Source organism: Uranotaenia lowii, chromosome 3, assembly GCF_029784155.1.
Source record: "Uranotaenia lowii strain MFRU-FL chromosome 3, ASM2978415v1, whole genome shotgun sequence".
Taxonomy (NCBI): domain Eukaryota; kingdom Metazoa; phylum Arthropoda; class Insecta; order Diptera; family Culicidae; genus Uranotaenia; species Uranotaenia lowii.
This window is the reverse complement of record NC_073693.1, coordinates 98,175,243-98,194,079: the sequence shown is the minus strand read 5'-3', so window position 1 is coordinate 98,194,079 and position 18,837 is coordinate 98,175,243. Positions and strand designations below refer to the sequence as shown.

The 18,837-nt window shown below is 37.2% G+C and overlaps 2 protein-coding genes across 3 annotated transcripts in view; one reads left to right on the top strand and one right to left on the bottom strand.

Annotated features, from left to right (window-relative positions):
* The first annotated feature begins 1,418 nt into the window (after window positions 1-1,418).
* LOC129756003 (peptidyl-alpha-hydroxyglycine alpha-amidating lyase 2) lies at window positions 1,419-13,548 on the top strand. Its single transcript, XM_055752754.1, has 5 exons — window positions 1,419-1,603; window positions 1,987-2,315; window positions 11,529-11,701; window positions 11,768-12,268; window positions 12,399-13,548. Exons 2-5 carry the CDS (start codon window positions 2,076-2,078, stop codon window positions 12,691-12,693), a joined length of 1,209 nt encoding a protein of 402 aa, XP_055608729.1. The 5' UTR covers window positions 1,419-1,603; window positions 1,987-2,075; the 3' UTR covers window positions 12,694-13,548.
* Window positions 13,549-17,928: 4,380 nt separating this feature from the next.
* Window positions 17,929-18,837, bottom strand: part of LOC129756000 (uncharacterized) — a 62,412-nt gene continuing 61,503 nt past the window's right edge. For both annotated transcript variants that reach the window (XM_055752745.1, XM_055752746.1), the window contains one exon: window positions 17,929-18,802. In XM_055752745.1, coding sequence (XP_055608720.1) covers window positions 18,431-18,802 — 372 coding nt within the window. In that variant the 3' untranslated portion in view covers window positions 17,929-18,430. The remainder of the gene's footprint in view (window positions 18,803-18,837) is intronic.

Sequence of the window (18,837 nt, the reverse complement as noted above, 5' to 3'; positions counted from 1 at the left end):
AAAAAGGGATATAAAACTAGCTGCATAGCATAAAACTGCTAGTAAGCTCAATCTGTGTTACTTGCGCTGTGTATTAGGCAAAATACACCATCGCTTAGTTGTAATTGGTTCTATCATATTAACGATAATGAGTCATTTTTTAAAAGACTGTACGTAAACATTTTTTTTTCGAGAAGGTACAAACCATTTGTAAATAATAAGAAAACAGTTTTTTTTTATAACACTTTGCTGAGTTTATATAACAATCAGTAAACATATAAAAAAATTGTTTTGGCATACAGCATAATAAAAACACATCTTTAAATGCCAAATATGACCGCTATTGACGAATTAACGAATATTTGGCCGTTGTAAACAAAACTCCGTTCGTGAGATACGGCTAAGGAATCATGTGGTCATAAATTGACGATAATTTTTCAAAATTTGTTTCCAATACTGAAATGAACGCTGTTTTCGCTAAATTCGAGATGGCTACAAGAGAATTTAACAAAAAGAGAAAATGCATCGTTTCTTATCGATGTAAACACAGTTCGCTTCCTTGATTCCTGACATGCGCGTTGTTTATTTTCACGACTGTGTAGGGAAATCAAACGAAAGTTAGAATAAAACCTTACCCTGCTTGTAACGGAAAAGATTACCAGACTTTCAAATAAAAATTTTAGCCACCAAATTTGAAATAACAATTTCAATATATACGAGAGAGGTTTTATTTGAAAACAAACAATGATCACAAAATTCAACGATAAAATAGTTCTCGTGACCTTTCTTTGCGTGTGTTTTTTCAATAAACTTTTAGACGAGTAGATACCCAGAAATTTGAAGATATTATCTGAATTTCGTATATTTGACAAAAATTTATGGAATGAAGAGTGCTGATCCATAGAAAAGTGCTGTGGCGTGTGACATAGCTCAGTTGGCAAGTTAGTTGCCTCCTGACCCAAAGTCGTGTGCCCAAGAGTAAACATCGAACACAGTTGTACCGGAATAGTTTTTCTCAATGACTGTCCGTCAACTGCCTCGTTGATCTGAAGTCGCGAATGACATAAAGATGATAAAACGACTAAAAAGAAAAATTAGAAGAGTGACACAGTTAATTTTAACTCAGGCAAAAATCGCTTTGAGTTCAGGAAAACAGCCGGTTGTCGGGACTCAGATAAAACTTAGCTAAATCTCATGACATTAATCTAACTATTCCTCAATATTCGAAGATTCGATGATGGAATTGGTGTCCTATCAACAAACGCCTCTGCCTTAAAACTCAAACTGAAGCTTTCGATTTCCACGAGCTTGAGTGTTAAAAGTTTTTCCTGAAAACGATTTGAAGTATCTCTCGCTAAAGCTCTAATTTCCTACAGTTTCATTTCCCGACTCTCAATTCCTTCGACTCGACGAGCTTTCGAGCCTCGCACAACCCAACCGACCGTGGGGAAGTGCAGACGCTTTTTCTCGGTTCTCTGAAGTGTGTATCGGAATCTGCTGGGAAGTGAAAAAAGTCGGTGTGTGTGGAGAACATCTTCCATTTTTTCCTCCCTTTATCATGGAAAATATATCGGGTGGAAAATCCGCTTAATTTTCTGTTGGTTTCATCTTTTAGGTTTCAAAGGTAGGTTGTCTGGTGAGGTGAAAACTATTTTTCTTTCGAGTTTAATCATTTTGAACGACTTGAGTGTGGAAAATTGTTTCGGCAAACATATGTTCCATTAGTTATTGTGACGGTGTGTGGAAAAGGTTTCTTCCTCGAGCACGGCCATCATCATTTTTGAAGTCGTCATCATCGTCATTGTCGTCGTAAATTATCGATTTATTTTCACACGTTGCTTATCTTTACGAGCCACAGCATAAAACACTACACCTGTAATGAGGAAGATTTTGTTGCTTACTCGCATACGCTAATAACGTTTTCCATATTGTAATCGTTCACTCGGAAAGATTGAACTTCTAATTTATTAGAACGTCAAATAATTTCACTTATTTTCCTTGGAAAAGTTTTCCACAACAGGGTCCTTCCGGGAAGGAAAACCCCCTATATCAGCAAGGTAGAAGTTTGAGTCGAAAGTAAAACCGGACAACACACCATGGAACAGCTGTTGGTGTTCGCGACAACGTTGCTGCTGGCCTTGGCGGCGAGTGGAATTGAAGCCATGATGAGCCATCATGGTGGGCAACTGGTTCCGGCCATCGGACCAGCTGCTCTGCCTCCGGGGGCTGGCTTGAGCGAGCTGGAACTAGCCAATAGCAACTTTTTCCGGCGCCTACGGGAGATGATCATGGAACGCGCGTACGAGGATGCTTTCAACGATATTGGCGAAGAAGCGGTGAGTTGATTTTTTTTTATTCCTAGAGTAAAATTAGTCATGGTTTCGGTTAAGTTCAGTTGAAGCATATTGTTTTGTTTTTTTTTTTTGTTATATTGAAGCTCAGTTCGTCTTGAATGACGTTCACTCTAAACCAAACAACCAGAAATGATTTCGAGGCGTTTCTAATTCCCGTTTAAATCTCAACTGTGGCAAAGTAGAACAAATTGTTTACAAAATCTGCACGAATCAAGGTCAGAAGACTTAAACAAAAAACCGTTGAGACTTGCGTCAAATCATTCTAATCAGATTGATTATTAGGAGTATTAGTTATTGTTCATTTATTTCTAACTAACTGATCCCGTATGAACTTCGTTCCACTATGTACCTTTTAGCTTTCAAGCTGAAAAGTTTGTATTTGAATGGTATTGGGACGCATTTTTACGATTTGCACAAATTGCAACCTTTCTGCTTGTCTACTAAACTGAAATGACCTACAAAAAAACAACCGTGTACGAATTTTCGTATTGTTCGGATGCATAATAACGAAATTATTTCAAAACTTATAAAAGTTAATATGGACAACACCTTTTTCTGTCGTCAAATAGAAAGTTTGAAATCAAGAATTGATTTCTCGTTCTGTAAAACCCTCGTGTTTTAAATTTTGCCTCGTAAATATTGCAAATACATTTGAAAATTATTATAGACGACTCCTTTTACCGTCCCCTTGTCCAAATCTATCAATAATCCTGTGCTGAAAAACTCTCATCTGTATATGTTCTTTACAATCTTGATTATCATCAATCAAGATAATATCGTGAAACAGTGAACAGATATTATGGACGTCCCCTTTTGCCGATCCTTGACCCAAAGATTTATATCTGAAAGCTATAGAGCTTCCCTTAAAAATGCTATGCAAATTCTCAAATTTTTACATCTCCCTTACTTTTTTTTTGAATGGTTTTGCTGCCAGAAATAGCAATAAAAATTTTGGAAGCGATCCATTTAGTCCTGAATTAGCGCAATGAGTTTTATTATTGAATGGAAATTTGTATGGGAAAACAAATTTTTTCATTCAAAAATCGCCAGAGATGTACTGAAAGTTCCAAAAAATTTAACTTTGGATGAAAAACATTCCTTGATTCTTGCAGTACAATCCAAGTGAACAAAGCACAAACCTAACTTGTACTCCAGAAAAGTTATTCGATGTTAGTTATTTTATTTTTTGTAAATTTTAGTTATTTTTTTTGCAATTATTTTTTTTAAATTTTTGCATTTTGATCTGCTTATTTCAAAGCTGTGTAACCGTAGGATGGAAATTAAAAATCTCAAAAAACTGCTTTGCATTGCCAGAAAATTTATCGATTTATGTAACCTTTGCAACAACATTTCATGCAATTATTGACAGCTCTAGCAAGCAAAGTCTGCCATTTTTATATACTTTAAATGTATTTTTCTTTTTTGGATTTTTTTCAATTTGGAATGGTTATAACTCATGTAAGCGAAAACGAAGCTTAAGAAAAGTCAAAAATAAAAATCAAAGACCGACTTCATTTCGAGCTTATTTGAATTTTTTGGATGATTTAATGTGCAAAAATTTCTTGTTCCATACAAATTTCCATACGAAACTGAAACGGGTTGCTTTTTTTCGATTATAGTCGTTTTATCATATCTTCATGGCATTCGCGACTTTATCAACGTTGCAGTTGGCGGATCGTTATTGAAAAACTTATCCGGTACAACTGTGTTTTACTCTTGGGCTCGAACTCGCGGACATCGGCTCAGAAGACAACAGACTTGCCAACTGAGCTATATCTCAAGCCCATGAAACGGGTTGCGCTAACTCATTAATCAACCATCATCAAATTTGTTTTAACGAGTTTTCTTGATCATAAAGGATGCAAAACACTTCATAATATTTACAAATGCTATAGTTTATCAATTGCTAAGGCAGTTCGGAACAAACTCAAATGATATAAAATAAATCATGAAACTCCTCAAAACTGAACACAACACTTTCGGTGGCTCAAAAAAACTAAATTTGTAACTTTTGGCCCAGTGAATTCTAAGATGTACAATGCTGAATTTTGGTGTTTCTTGGTTTAGATTTCTTCGCGGTCGAATAAAAACAATATCGCGATCCTGAATGTGTTAAGGCCGAACAACAATTAAAATCGAAAAATGGACAATGATGCTGCATAAATTAGCGGCTAAATTTTTTAACATTACTTATAAAATTTGAACTACAAGAAAACAAATAAAATTTTTCCATTCAAGTCCCTAGACCCTCGCACTATTCTCCTTGAAATTTACCTTCAAACTTCACCATTTGATAGGGTTTCTAGCCTTTTGTCCTAGACTGGTTTACTCTTGGAAAATGTACCTTTTTTAAAATATCAAAAACTTATCTAAAAATACAACAAAAACTACCCCAAAACTATACATTTACTAATGAAAACCCTTTAAACTAATGTTGCCAGAATTTTTTAGCACGTATCCGGGCCAGAAAAATCCGGGTAATTTCATATGAAATCCCGGTAAAATCCAGGCATTCGAATTCAAAACTGACGACCGGAAATCAAGGTTTCCGAAAAAAATTCTGTGTTTTTGAGAAGAAAAAAAAATCTGACTTTCTGTGATTTTACCCAAAAATTCTGTGAAGGTTTTCTGTGATGCTATTTCCTTTAATTTCATTAAAAAATAATGATAAATTGGGTTTTTTTTCTATATTTAAGTTGAGTAAAATCAATTAAAATTACCAATCTTACCATACTTTACTGAATAACAAAGTAAAACACTTAATTTTATGTTGGCCAAACAAAAATATAATTTTGGAAATGTTATCAAAATTCAAAAATTCTGTGAAATCTGTGAATTTTTCAAAATTCTGTGTTCTGTGACACAGATTCTGTGATGAACATTTGCTCAAAATTCTGTGAAATTACAGATTTTTCTGTGGCTTCGGCAACCTTGCCGGAAATCCGGGCAAATTTTGTCAAAACCCAGAAAAACTCAAGAAAATTCAAAAAATAAATTGAAAAAATATTCTTTTAATCAAGATTTATTGACAGATTTTTAATCGTTTTGTAGACTTCCAAAAAACCGTTCATGATTATTTTTATAAAACATGCTCAAAAAATTTCGTTTTGGAGGCCTCAATAAAGAAAAAATAAACAAATTAATTTGTTTTTTTTGTTTGTTCGATTAGAAAAAAAAAGTTATTGAATCCGGGAAGAATCCGGGCATTTTTTTAATAAAAAAAAACCGGGCAACCGGGCCGGGCTGGACTGTTTCTAAATTTTGTATTCAATATCCGATAAACCCGGATAAAACCGGGCAATCTGGCAACCTTACTCTCAACGCTTTGATTTCATCAGGAAGGGTGTTTTTTTGGCAAGCCTACGAAAAAATAGATATTTCAAGATTTTGAAGTTATATTTTTACTTATATTTGAAATTTTCAAAAATCAACCAAGTTTTTTCCGAATTTGAAACTCAACTTATAGGTTTTTAAACGTAGAAAAAAGTTTTGCGTATTTTAATTTTTGACTTAGTTATTAATGATTTTGTGGAAAAATTTCATATTGATCAAAGTTACCTCGGTGATCAAATATACTCCGGTTTACGGTAGCTGTTTTTTTATATTTGCAATTTTTCAACTTTTCTAAGCCTTAAATCAAACTTTGCTCTGGATTTTGAGTATATTAACGCAAGATTCTCACAGTAAATTTGTATTCACTAGATAGGCATTTTCGTACCGATTCTAGTGGTGTAACTAAATAAGCGCTGCAATATTTTACAAAAATATTAACTTCCAATAGTGTTAAATGATTAATCTCTAGATGACTACGGGTGATTTTGACTTTTGAAAAAAAGTTATATAAGTTTTCTTTTTGATTTTTTAACAATTCTACGTGAATAAAGAAATTTGACCAAAAATCAAAAAAATAAATTTTCAAACCAAAATGAATCATATTTATTTTTGAAAACAAATCGTTTAGAAGTCTTCTACATAGTTGTTAAATAAATAAGAAACTTGTAGATAAAATCAAACATTTAAAACGCCTTTATGTGATGTCAGAAATATTTGAATCATTTTCAATTGAATTTTCTAAAAATTGTTGAATATCTTTTTTTTTTTTCTTAATAAGGCTCGTCAGATTGCTCTATGTTATCCGGACTTGCCCGGATATTTTGTACAAAATTTAAGAACGGTCCGGCACGGCCTGATTGCTCGGATTTTGTTGAAAAATGTTAGAATTTCCACCGGATTTTTCACTTTATTTGCAAAAACGATCAAAAAACTCAAAACGAGTAACTATTTTTTTTGTGACCAAAAAGGAAAATATTTGAACCAGTTGTGTCAAAATAAACACGAACGATTTAATGGAAGCTTAAAACACAATTTAAAATTAGCTGATGTGTTTTTATTAAAATATAATGTTTTTTGTTTTTTTTTCGTGATATTCAATCAATAAACTAGAAAACTAAACTTTTTAAACTTAGGCGCTGAATTCGAAAATGAAATTCAAAAAAATCTCAATAGAACAGTTTTTGAGCTATGCTCCAAATATGAAATTTTGGAAAAATATAAAAAGTAATTGTACTCAAATTCAAATATCTCTGATGAATAAGTTTGCTATCGATCATCTGAACTTTACTTTGCGTATGATCAACAGTATTGATGATATTAGTGACTTTATAAAAGAAAAAATGATCAAAAAGCGCATTTTTTAGAGAAAATTTTGTTTCAGCGATAGTTTTAGACGCGAAGGAAACGTTTAAAAAATCTGATTTTCATTTGTAAGTAAATATCTTTTCAAAACAAATATTTCAAGTGGTTGTTTATCAAAATCGGTTAAAAATTTAAGAAGTTATGGTTACTTTACTTTAATTTAACAAACCGCGGTGTACTTATCATAGTATAGGAAAAATTAAACATGGTAAATCTTACTCGCTCCAAGTAAAAATTAATCATTAGCTTACATGCCAAATTTCAGAATGATCTGACCATGGAGGGGGGTTGCTTGAGTCTCAAATGTGAGTCGGATTTTCTGGTATTTTGCTCGGGAGGAACACAAAATACTGGTTTTTCATTGATACCATTTTCCTTTACAAGCCGATTGCTTCTTATGAATAATTTTCTTAAAGTCTAATTTGAGACAAATATTGCATTCGAAGACTGCAGCACGCTTGGAATTGAAACAAAAAAGTTATTGCGGTTCAAAGATTGTAATTTAGCCGAAAATTCTCGCATAAAAAGCAATGCGTAAAAAGTACTCATTGCGTGTTAGAAGGCAATTTTCGGCCAAAATACCATTTTTGAACCAAAATACCTTTTTTGTTTTAACTCTTTCCTTTCCTCAAACTTGGCTATGTACTACTCGCAGTGGCCTGGAATCCAGCCTACGATTATTTCTCAGATTTCCATTTTCATACTTGACAGGCTGCCTTAAATGCTGTTACTACTGCTAAGAATTTGAATCGTTAACATTGGTATTTTTTTCCTTTTGCGATTATTTCAACACACAACAAGCACATTCCGATAATTTTGCGGTCCTCCCGACACACAGCATTTCTTTTATGTTTAAGTTCTCCCAACACGCAACCTTTTTTATATTGCGGTCCTCCCAACACGCAATCCATTTTTGTCTACTACGGTCCTCCCAACACGCAACTTTTCTTTCATGTTGCGGTCCTCCCAACTCGCAATCCTACTGCGGTCCTCCCAACACGCAGCCTTTCCTTTAGGTTGCGGTCCTCCCAACATGCAACTTTTGTTGTACTGTGGTCCTCCCAACTCGCAATCTATTCCTCAACATGCTTTCATTTGCTTTCACATTTTTTCAATAGTTCAACTTTCACAACTATCACAAAAACTGCAAATTTTGCAACTCTATCAACATAATTATCACGTCACTAGCACCACACAAAAAAAGTCACTTGATCAATTTTCTGTCCTCGCGTCTACTGTTTGGCGGGTGATTTCCTTTCAGGTTTTGTTCTCTTTAAAAGAAATGACGGAAAAAAGTTCAATATGGTCCAGTTTCGGTCGCCAAATGTGCAACTTCATTCCATCCTCAGGAAATTACCCACCGATCGAGCATCGCTACCAAATCTAAGATGCGGCTCAATCGTTAAGTTGCCGCCGACTAACTTAAAGCTGAGTAGGTTTGACAGCCTCTCTAGAGGGTTGAGTATGGAGTAGCAGCGTTGCCACATTTAAATCTGTATTTTCGAGCTAAAAAATCTTTTTAATCTGTATAAAATCTCAAAAATCTGTATTGAAATCTATTTATTTATTTATTTATTTGATGTCTTTGACTATGTTGTCATACAGACCATGAGTATCGATCTTAAATTAGGTTATATAGTTGGCTTAAAATTAGGTTACATCACGAATCAAACATTTAAATTTTGCTTTGGATACATTGAAGTCGAACAAATAAGAAACATCATTAAACACTTGGCAGCATCGTTGTAGTGGATGATTTTGGCCGAATACTGTCCTGCTTCTTGGTAGCCAGAAAAGAGTCTGGTTACGAAGCTGTCGAGCTGGAGCGTGTAGGTTCAAAGAGCAAAGCAGTTGCGGACAATCGATAGCATTCGTAATAATATCATAGACGAACATTCGTTGTAGATAAATTCTCCTTTGGCTCAGCGACGTCAATGATAATAGACCACATCTATCGGAGTACGGTGGCAATCGAACGGGATCTCGCCAAGGCAGATGACGCAATGCGAAACGAAGAAATCTTTTCTGGACCCTCTCAATTCTGTCTATGTGAACGGAATGATAAGGTGTCCAAACTGGTGCGGCGTATTCCAAGACACTGCGTACGAGCGAGCAGAACACAGTCTTTAGAGCATAAGGGTCTTTGAAACTCGAAGTATTTCTGCGAAGGAATCCGAACAAAGCGAAAGCCTTTGCTGTAGTTGTTGCCATATGCTGAACGAAAGAGAGCTTTTGATCGAATGTTACTCCAAGATCTTTTATCACGGTTGTTCTTTCTAGTGTAGCGTCGCGGAACGAGTAGTCGAAGGTAACTGAAGCTCTGGTTCTGAAAAAGCTTATGCATTTACACAATCTGTATCAAAAATTTTCATTCCGGATACTAACGCTGAACTATGGTTACCTTTTTATAATGTAGCACACTCATTTGGACAACGCTGCTCATTACGCGGTGCGGGCTTCTATTTGTGCGACATGTTAAACTAGTGTTAAACCTAATATTTTGTTTACGCGAACCGTTTTTGGTTTAACTTTGTCTGATTAATAGTAACGAACAAAATACATGTCCGTTATGTGAGAAAAATAAGGTCACGCAAAGTTTTAGGTCGATTTCTTCCGTTGAATATAACGATCTGTGTGCTTCTGGGGTTTAACAATCAGTTGGGATTTGAACATTGTGTCAATAGTCTTTACCATTAAAAGTTACATTTCCTATAATGCAATGACCAATTTTTGTATATCATTCTTAAACACAGGTTTTAAAACTTTCTTCAACCCTTTGCATGTTGTTTTGCATTGTACCGGTTCCAAACTCTAATCTGGATTTTTTTTCTTATGTGCAAGTGTGATAATTGATGGATGATTGAATCATCAAGGTAGATTATTATTGGTTGACTCGAAGTATAATCAAAATATCTTGGAAAATCTCTGATTTTCCGAAAATCTCTATGAAATCTGTATAAATTTCCAATTATCTGTAACCTGTATATACAGATTCTGTGTTACAAAATTTCCAAAAAATCTGTATACTTACAGAAAAATTTGTATATGTAGCATTTGGAGATAACATTCTTTGAATATAAAACCATTCATTGTGTCGATAGTTATGTAAAACTGACTGATTTGTAGCTTTCATAGATCGTCAGCCACCTCAAGTGCTAGTCATCATTTTTTTTTTTAATTTTTTATCTTTGTTCATCTCCGGATCATTTCCAACGAAAAGCTTTCTGGCTGGAAACCTGCCAGATGCCCACTAAAAAGTTCATTTTGCTTTCCATTACGTAATTTTTCAAAATATCTCTCAGCTAGCGGTTCCAATGTTTTGCGCATGATTTGACCACCGTATTTTTTTTTATTTTTATCGGGCAACCTCTTCATCGTGAAGAAATGATGTCAGGCGTGTTTTTTAATCTACTAGATGAAACTAAGTGAAGAATTTTTTTTTGTCACTTCCCCTATGGAACCTCTAATATTCCCCCACCTTTATGGAATCAATCATCTTCACTTCATAAATATTAAAAATTAGAATGAAGACTTATAGATCCTCTATGACTCCTTAAACGATTTACCACATGAACTTTAGTCGAATAGTTGATTTCCAGCTGTTTTTGAGTTTCCCAATGGGACTTTCCTGAATTATTCGTGATTTCAAAATCTACTTAACAAAACGTCACAAAAATATGCACATATGAACATTTCATTAGTAGGTACCTTCACTGAAAATTTCATCAATTTTCATTCATGCATGCAGAAGTTATTGACAAAACAAAGTGTAGCATTTTTTCAAAAACACTCCTTATTCTTGATTTTATCGAATTTTTCGATAAAAAATTACTTGATTTATACGTTTCGTGCAATGATATAGTATGCAATTTTGTTGCATTCAAGCTTTCGTTCAATTAATTCAAACTTATTAGTTTTTTTTTGCATTACTAGTTTTTTTTGCATTATTTATTGACCGGGCCCGGTCGGACACAATCTTATGTGTTCGACCCGTCCGTGTTTCAATGTGGGTAGGAATGCGATGGGTTTCTTCATCGCTTCCTATCAACATTGAAACGGCGAGCGGCAAATAATCACGCAAGTAGTTCAAAAGCTGTTCACAAAACAAAAGCCCTGCTCCCATTTTCACCAACTATTTAATTTCTTCTACCCAAAGCGCTCTAGCTTTGATCTTTCCACCTATAATACTTTCATGTGCTTTCATGTTCTTTCTAAATATTCTACCTTAAATTTTCACAACTCGCCGAAATGCCAAAAATTAAAAAAGAATATATCCCAGCGGTGTTTAAAATAAGATAACAAATTTCCATATTCCAATTCCAAATTCGATTTTTGAATCAATGTGCAACTGGTACAGAAAATGCTAGATGTTTTAAAAGTTTTCTAATGTTTACGTAAAAAAATCTAAAAGACAGCAAATTCCTCTATTTATGCGTTTTTTAATTAGCAAATATTGATTAAAAAAATCATAGTTTTAAATATTACTGCGATTAATTCCAGACCCCTCCGCTCAAACCGGTCGATACGTCCCACCTGGACAGCCCCCCGAAGCCACGGCTGTTGGAAAGCTGGCCCATGGTGAAGCACGAGTTCGGCCAGGTTACGGCCGTATCGGTGAACCGGGAGGGCAATCCAGTTATCTTCCACCGGGGCCACCGAGTTTGGGACGTTGAGTAAGATAAACCGTAGATTAATCATTATTGCGGAGACTATACTAGCAACTTTTTTCCGAATTGCAGAAGTTTCAACGACACCAATCACTACCAAAAGATTGCCGAAGGTCCTATCGAGGACAGCACCATTCTGACGCTGAGTGCTCAAACCGGTGAAGTGATCGATGAATCGGGTGGTGGAATATTCTACATGCCCCATGGAATGACTATCGACCGGAATGGGAACATGTGGTTGACGGATGTTGCCCTACATCAAGCATTCAAATTCATGCCAGGGCACGATTATCCCAGCATCACAATCGGGCGTCGATTCGAACCGGGAGCTTCGCGAAACCACTTATGCAAACCGACAGCCACGGCTGTGGCCACAACTGGAGAGATTTTCATCGCCGATGGTTATTGCAACAACCGACTGTTGAAATTCAACGCTGCAGGAAGATTGATTCGAGTAATTCCTCAGCCACCGGAATTTTTGTCACTTCAGGTTCCCCACGGGCTGACACTGCTGGAACATCTGGACCTGATCTGTATCGCCGATCGTGAGAATATGCGCGTCGTGTGTCCGAAGTAAGTTTATAGCGATTAAATAAAGTTTCGGTTTAAGTCAATTTCGTACCTATGAATTAAATTTAAAAAAAAAAGTGGCTCCAGAGAGTGATTCAAGTTCTTATCAAAATTTCAATCATTTTCCTTCCAGAGCCGGTCTGAAGTCATCATTCGGAGAGGGAACACAGGCGGCCACTATTCAGGAACCGGATTTGGGCCATGTTTACGACGTTGCCGCCTACGGTGATCTGGTGTATGCCATCAACGGGCCAACAGCGGACATGATTCCGGTACGTGGCTTCACCATCGATCCACGCTCCGAAACCATAATCGATCACTGGGGCAAGTTTGAGAATCCCCACTCGATAGCGTTCTGTCCCAATGGGTCGGCCATGTACGTCACCGAAATCGGTCCAAACAAGGTGTGGAAATTTGAGCTGGTCTAAGGACTACGGTCTAGGGACACACACCAACCTGCACAGCAACTGATTCGAAACGGAACAACGTTTGTATCAACCAAAAAACAAAAATACACCATTCAAAATACTTTATGGGTCCAGTGGTATCAGCTGGAGTATATTAAAAATAATCCATTTAGCAGTGTCTACGCAGTTGGTACGTAATAATCATGAAAAATAATATCCTCTCTACAAGGTAGAAAACCAAAGAATAAATAAAGCGCAGTATATCCAGTAATCTACAAATAAATCTGATCCAGGAGTTTCTGTGAGGAAATCGTAACGAGAATTCGTCGTCGGAATGGTATCATTAACATCGTCACACTCAAGGCACAAAGAGCATCACTAGAGAACTGTAACTATGCAACTTTCATAATCACAGATTTGGGAAAGGAGTCTTAATAAGTATTCCAGCCGCTTATGAACAATTTTCCAGTTTGGTTTCGAGAAATAAAAAACGTTTTGGGGGTCATCTTAACACTTAAATTCAGTCTGCGTATACGTTCAAGATTATAGAGAAGTTCATTTTAGAAGGTGTGGTTTATAAAACCGACTTTTTATCAGCTCATTTTATCGATTATATAAATATATCCATTCACAATACAATGTTTATCGAAATGGAACCGAGAGTATAAACACAAATGAATCCTTGTAAATGTTAGAGTTGTTGAATGATACGTATTTAGTAAATGTTACAAAACTCCCCTTATCACTGTAATTCCTCTGCGGGAAGGAGAATTTCTACCAGAAATAAAACAGAAAAAAAGTAAACTTAAGATATCACCACATGGTACAGAATGCTGCTGGCAATGTATAATAAACATTTATACTTAGAAATAGAAACTTCTCTTCTCCCTGTTTCAATGCAAATATCACAATCAATCATCATGATGAGGGATGAATGACATCCTGGTGTTAAAATCCTTATGATCAAATAAATAAAAAAAAACAATCAATCATCACGATTCAATTTTTTTAGATGGCATTCCCTGTGGAATGAAAAACAGGGGAGAAATTTAATCATATAGATTATGAAAGAATGGTGGATAATTACGTAAGCACAACTTCAGACATTTTTGAGCCTCCCTATCCCCCTGGTAAGACAAAATAAGATTTTTCAATACCATCCCTCCCTCCCTAGAAAGATCTTACGGTTTTTATTCTTTGAGCAAATGACACTTCTTTTTTTAAAATAAACCGGCTCGAAACACCCATTTTAAAGCACAATTTTTACAATACAAAAAATATCATAAACGAATATAGAAATGTTATTTTTGAATAATAATGTGAGAAGTAAAAAAAATACAAAATTTCCCACATTCCCACAAGTCGAATCTAAGATAACAAAAAAGGGTAAAAAATCTGGTTTTTCATAAGACACCAAAGAGACTTTAGTTGGACGTCTGCCATCAGATTTTATACAGTCACCTCATTCACTTTCTTCGGCGCAGAACGTCTATTTGCTTTGAACTGCTTCTCGCTGCTTACAGTTTTTTTAGATCTTCTTACGTTTTTGGGAGAAGTGCTGGTGAGTTGGCAAGGTTCATATCCTTGGGCACAACCCAAATGTTGTTAGCGGTATACCACTCCATGGCCTTTTTCAGAATGGTAAGATGCCAAGTCCGGCCAAAACAACACAGACAAGTCATGTTTCTTCAGGAAAGGCAGCAAACGCTTTTAAAGACACTCTCTTACGTAAATTTCTTGGTTGACGGTCCCAACGAAAAAGTCACTTTACAAGCCTCAGGAACAGATAGCTTCTCAAACGAGATATTTTTTGGCAAACTGCGATAGATTAATATGCTTGAAAATGTCTGCCAAATATTCCCCATCCGGTTGCTGTATAAAACTCTTGTCCCGAAAGCTCTCTGAAGTCTGTCTTGATGTAGGTTTCGTCGTCCTTTACCACGCAATCAAACTTTGTCAACAATGTTGTATACAGCTTGTCGTAAGGTTTTGCTTTGTGATTAGTAGACCTTCTCATAAGTCGAGAGTTTGGATCGTTTTTAAGCTTCATGCAGAGAGATTGGAGTTTCGCTTGAAAGTGCAAGCCACTCTTCTGCCGCTCATAGCAAGTCCGTCCCATTTGCGTTTTTGTTGAAGTGAGAAAAACGGCATTGAAAAATCGTAAAAAGTCCAACGCTAATTCGGCACTTGTATGCGTTTTTTATCAAAGTAATCAACAGATTCTGTCACTGCTACGGCCAATGAAAGATTTTCGCTTTAGAAGGATTATTTTTTTGTTTTGATTCTGTTGAAAATCATTTGCTGGGCCCTTATGGCTGTGGGACCGACTTGCGATGATTTATGCCATATGGGACCGACTTGCGATTATTTGTTCAATGGGACAAAATTTCTTGAGGTTTTTTTCAATGTTCATCAGAACAAAGTACTAAAAACAAAGTTTTCTCTTGAAACTACAAATGAAACTAAAGTGTTTCCAGCGATAAACTGAAGAACGATGAAAACGCAAATGGGACGGACTTGCTATGAGCGGCAGTCTTCTTTTCGTCACTGCGGCTCCAGGATTTCGATTTCCTCCAGATCCCGGCTTCCTATTTGTCGAAATATGCTCCCCCCCTCCCGACTTTTATTACTTTGACGACGGTTGATTTCGCCACATTCAACGATTTTGCCATTTCTGCGTGCGTGTAGTTTGGATTTCACGACGCATGTACAAAATTCTGATTCGTAGCTCCTCTTACTTGGACTACTTACTGCATAGGGCCGTAAAAGACCTCCACTGTTAACGATCCGGAGCCAGCGTCTTCAACTAGTCCCAGTCAAGATTCTCGTCGACAGTTCGGATTTCGGCGGTTAGGCTTCGCCGCCACGAGTTTCTAGGTCAGCCTCTGCTCCGATGTCCTTCTGAATTCCAGTCAAGCGCCTCTCTGCAAATCTCGTTCTCATCTTTTCGCAGCGTGTGCCCAATCCATCTCCATCTCATCATTTGAGATCCAGTTGCCAGGCCACCAAGCGCGGATGATATTCCGCAGGCAGCGGTTTGCAAATACTTACAGTTTTCGCGTCGTTACCGCATATGTGCACCAAGTTTCACACCCGTACAGCAATACGGATTTGACGTTTGAGTTAAAGATTCGAATATTCGGTCGTAGAGATATCTGACGTGAGCGCCAGATGTTTCGGGGACTCGCAAATGCAAATTGGGCTTTTCTGATCCGAGTTTGCATTTGCGAGTACCACCATCAGGCGTAATCTGGTTACCAAGATACTGGAAACACTCCACTTTCTCAACTTTTTGCCCAGCTATCACGAAATTTGGAAGGATTTCCTGTGTTGATCGCCATCGACTTGGTCTTTCCGACATTGACTTTGAGACCTGCTGCCTTGGAGCTTTCGGTGAGGTCGTCGAGTTTGCTCTGCATGTCTTGTTGTTTTTGGGCAAGCAAAACAATATCGTCTGCCAGGTCAAGGTCGTTAAGTTGTTCCATTGTTGAAGGATTCCACGGCGATCCTCGGTTCGGTGCACAGTCGATCGATCCTGTCAGAATCTCATCCATTACGATTAAAAGAAGTAGCGGTGATAAGATTCATCCCTGTCTCATTACATCAGTCACCGGGATTGGATCGGGCAAGACACCATCGTGCAAGATCTTGCACGAAAATGCCTCGTACTGTGCTTCGATGAGATGGACTAGTTTCCCTGGGACTCCTCGTCGCCTTAGAGTTGCCCAGGTGATTTCATGGTTAAGTCGGTCGAAAGCTTTTTTGAAATCAACTAACACCAGCAGAAGAGAGTACTGGAATTCGTTGATTTGTTTCAGTATTATTTGTAGCGTTGTGATGTGGTCCACACATTGTGGCCGAATCGGAATCCAGCTTGTTGCCGTCGGAGTGTAGCGTCGATTTTCTCCTGGATCCTGTTCAGGATCACTTTGCAGAGTACTTTGAGGGTTGTACAGAACAACGTTATGCCTCGCCATTTACCGCACTCTGTCAGGTCTCCTTTCTTCGGGACCTCTACGAGTCGGGAATGTTGCAGTATCCCAGATGTCAGCGAAAAGACGGTGCAACATTTGTGCTGACAAGGCAGGGTCAGCTTTCAGCATTTCAGCAGGGGTGCAATCGATCCCAGGTGCTTTGTTGGATTTCATGTCTTTGATTGCCGCTTCTATTTCAGCCAGCGAGGGCGCTTCCGAGTTGACGCCATTGATGCGACTTACTGTTGACGCTTCGAGCTGCGAATTCTGTTGGCCATTGCTATTCGTGACTCGGAAGAGTTGTTCGAAGTGCCCAGTCCATCGTTTGAGCTGATCTGTTCGGTCGGTCAATAACTGACCTGCTCGGTCTTTTAGCGGCATTCTTGCATTAGTCCTTGCACCACTTAGGCGGCGAGAAGTTTCATAAAGTAACCGGATGTCTCCATTGACGGCTGCTCTTTCTCCATCTTCGGCTAGGGAGTCTGTTCAGGCTCTATTGTCTCGTCTATAGTTCGTTTAGCTACCTTGTCCAGCTCCGTATACCGTAAGCGGGCGGCTGCTTTGGCTGACCGGTACATGCCTGCTCAATTCCGGTTTTCGCCTTTCTTCGATCATCGACCATCCTCCAAGTTTCATCCGACATCCATTCACTTCTTCTTCCACAAACTTTACCGAGAGTACCATGGCTGGTCGTGATAAAGGCATTCTTGATTCCACACCACTGTTCTTCGACTCCGATGAACAATTTGACCCCCATCCCGGATTTTCCGGTAGAAAAAAAACTCATATAAGAAATGAAATCCAATTTTGGCTTTGCTACGCTGTATCTCATTTCTTAATGAACCGATTTTCTAAATTCAAATTTTAGTTTTTCTCCTTAATTTGATTATCATTTTCATAGAATATATTTGATCTCTAAAAAATTTCTGAAGCCATCTGCGTTGTGGCAGACGTCATGTCCATTCCGATTTTGCAAGTGAGAAAAGAAGCTGAAGTGGAGTACCACATGGAACAATTCTTGATAAATCACGGACAAGCACATTGCCCATGTGGTAGCATGGAGGAAATACCTTTTTTTTGCTAGGAATTTACCACTTCGTGGCATTCTTCCGGACCATGTGGCTTTCTTTTGATTTCATTTATAGAAGCTTAACGGAATCAGTTAACATTGATCATTTTATTTTTTTATTTCAACCAATAGAACCAAGTCTCATCTAACATATCTTAAAAATATTTAACTGAATGTATCGAAAAAATGTTGAAAATGTACATAGTGTATGGATGAGAGTTTATTTTATTTATTTCACGTTTAATTGTAAGAAACCATAACAGCTACCGTTACTTAATCCAAGTTAGGTCTTTTAGCAAAAGAGATTATTCGACTTGAGAAGTAACCCTTAACTGCTAATTTTACTTACATCTTTATAGTGTTCTATGCTATCATTCAATATTCAGTTGGAATGTGTTATACAATACAATTTACTAAATCAGTTTGTGGAATGTTACTTAAAAATAAACTTGCTAGACATAAAATTTAAAACACGTGAACCGTCAACAATTCACTGTGAAGTGGTTTTGAAATCTGTCGTTAGGTAAAAGGCACTTGTACAAAGACTTTTTTACAATTTTGTTTTTGTTCTTCCGTTTGAGATTCATTTTTCGTTTGCTAGTTAACGCTTATTTTATTTTTTTAAGAGCTAGAACCTATTCGAATGACTTGAAATCAAATTTAATTTTTGGGATCCAACAAAAGCTATTCCTCGAAATGTTATTGCACAAACGTTTCATATTTTCCACTGCTTCAAAAACTTAACGATTCTATTGAGCTCATTGAGCCACATTTTCAGTTCTGCCGGGGTGTCTGCCGACAGGAGATAATTTTTAGTACTGTTGCTGCCGGTGGTGCTTCCGCTTGTTGAAGCTTGCTGATGTTGATCAGAGATGCCACTACTGGTGGTGGCGGTTGGGCTAGCGGGTTGCTGATGATGATGGGAATCCGTATCTTTATAGCTGCTAATGCCACTGCTACTACAGCTTCCGCTGGCTTTGTCGATAATGTCGACCCGGAAAGTGCGAGCCCGAGAACAAATTGTTCGCTCCGCTTGTTCAACCTCTTCGTTGATGCATTTGGTCAAATCGATCTGCAGGGTTGGGAGCTGAAATAGGAAAATGAAATTTAGACTTCAAAATT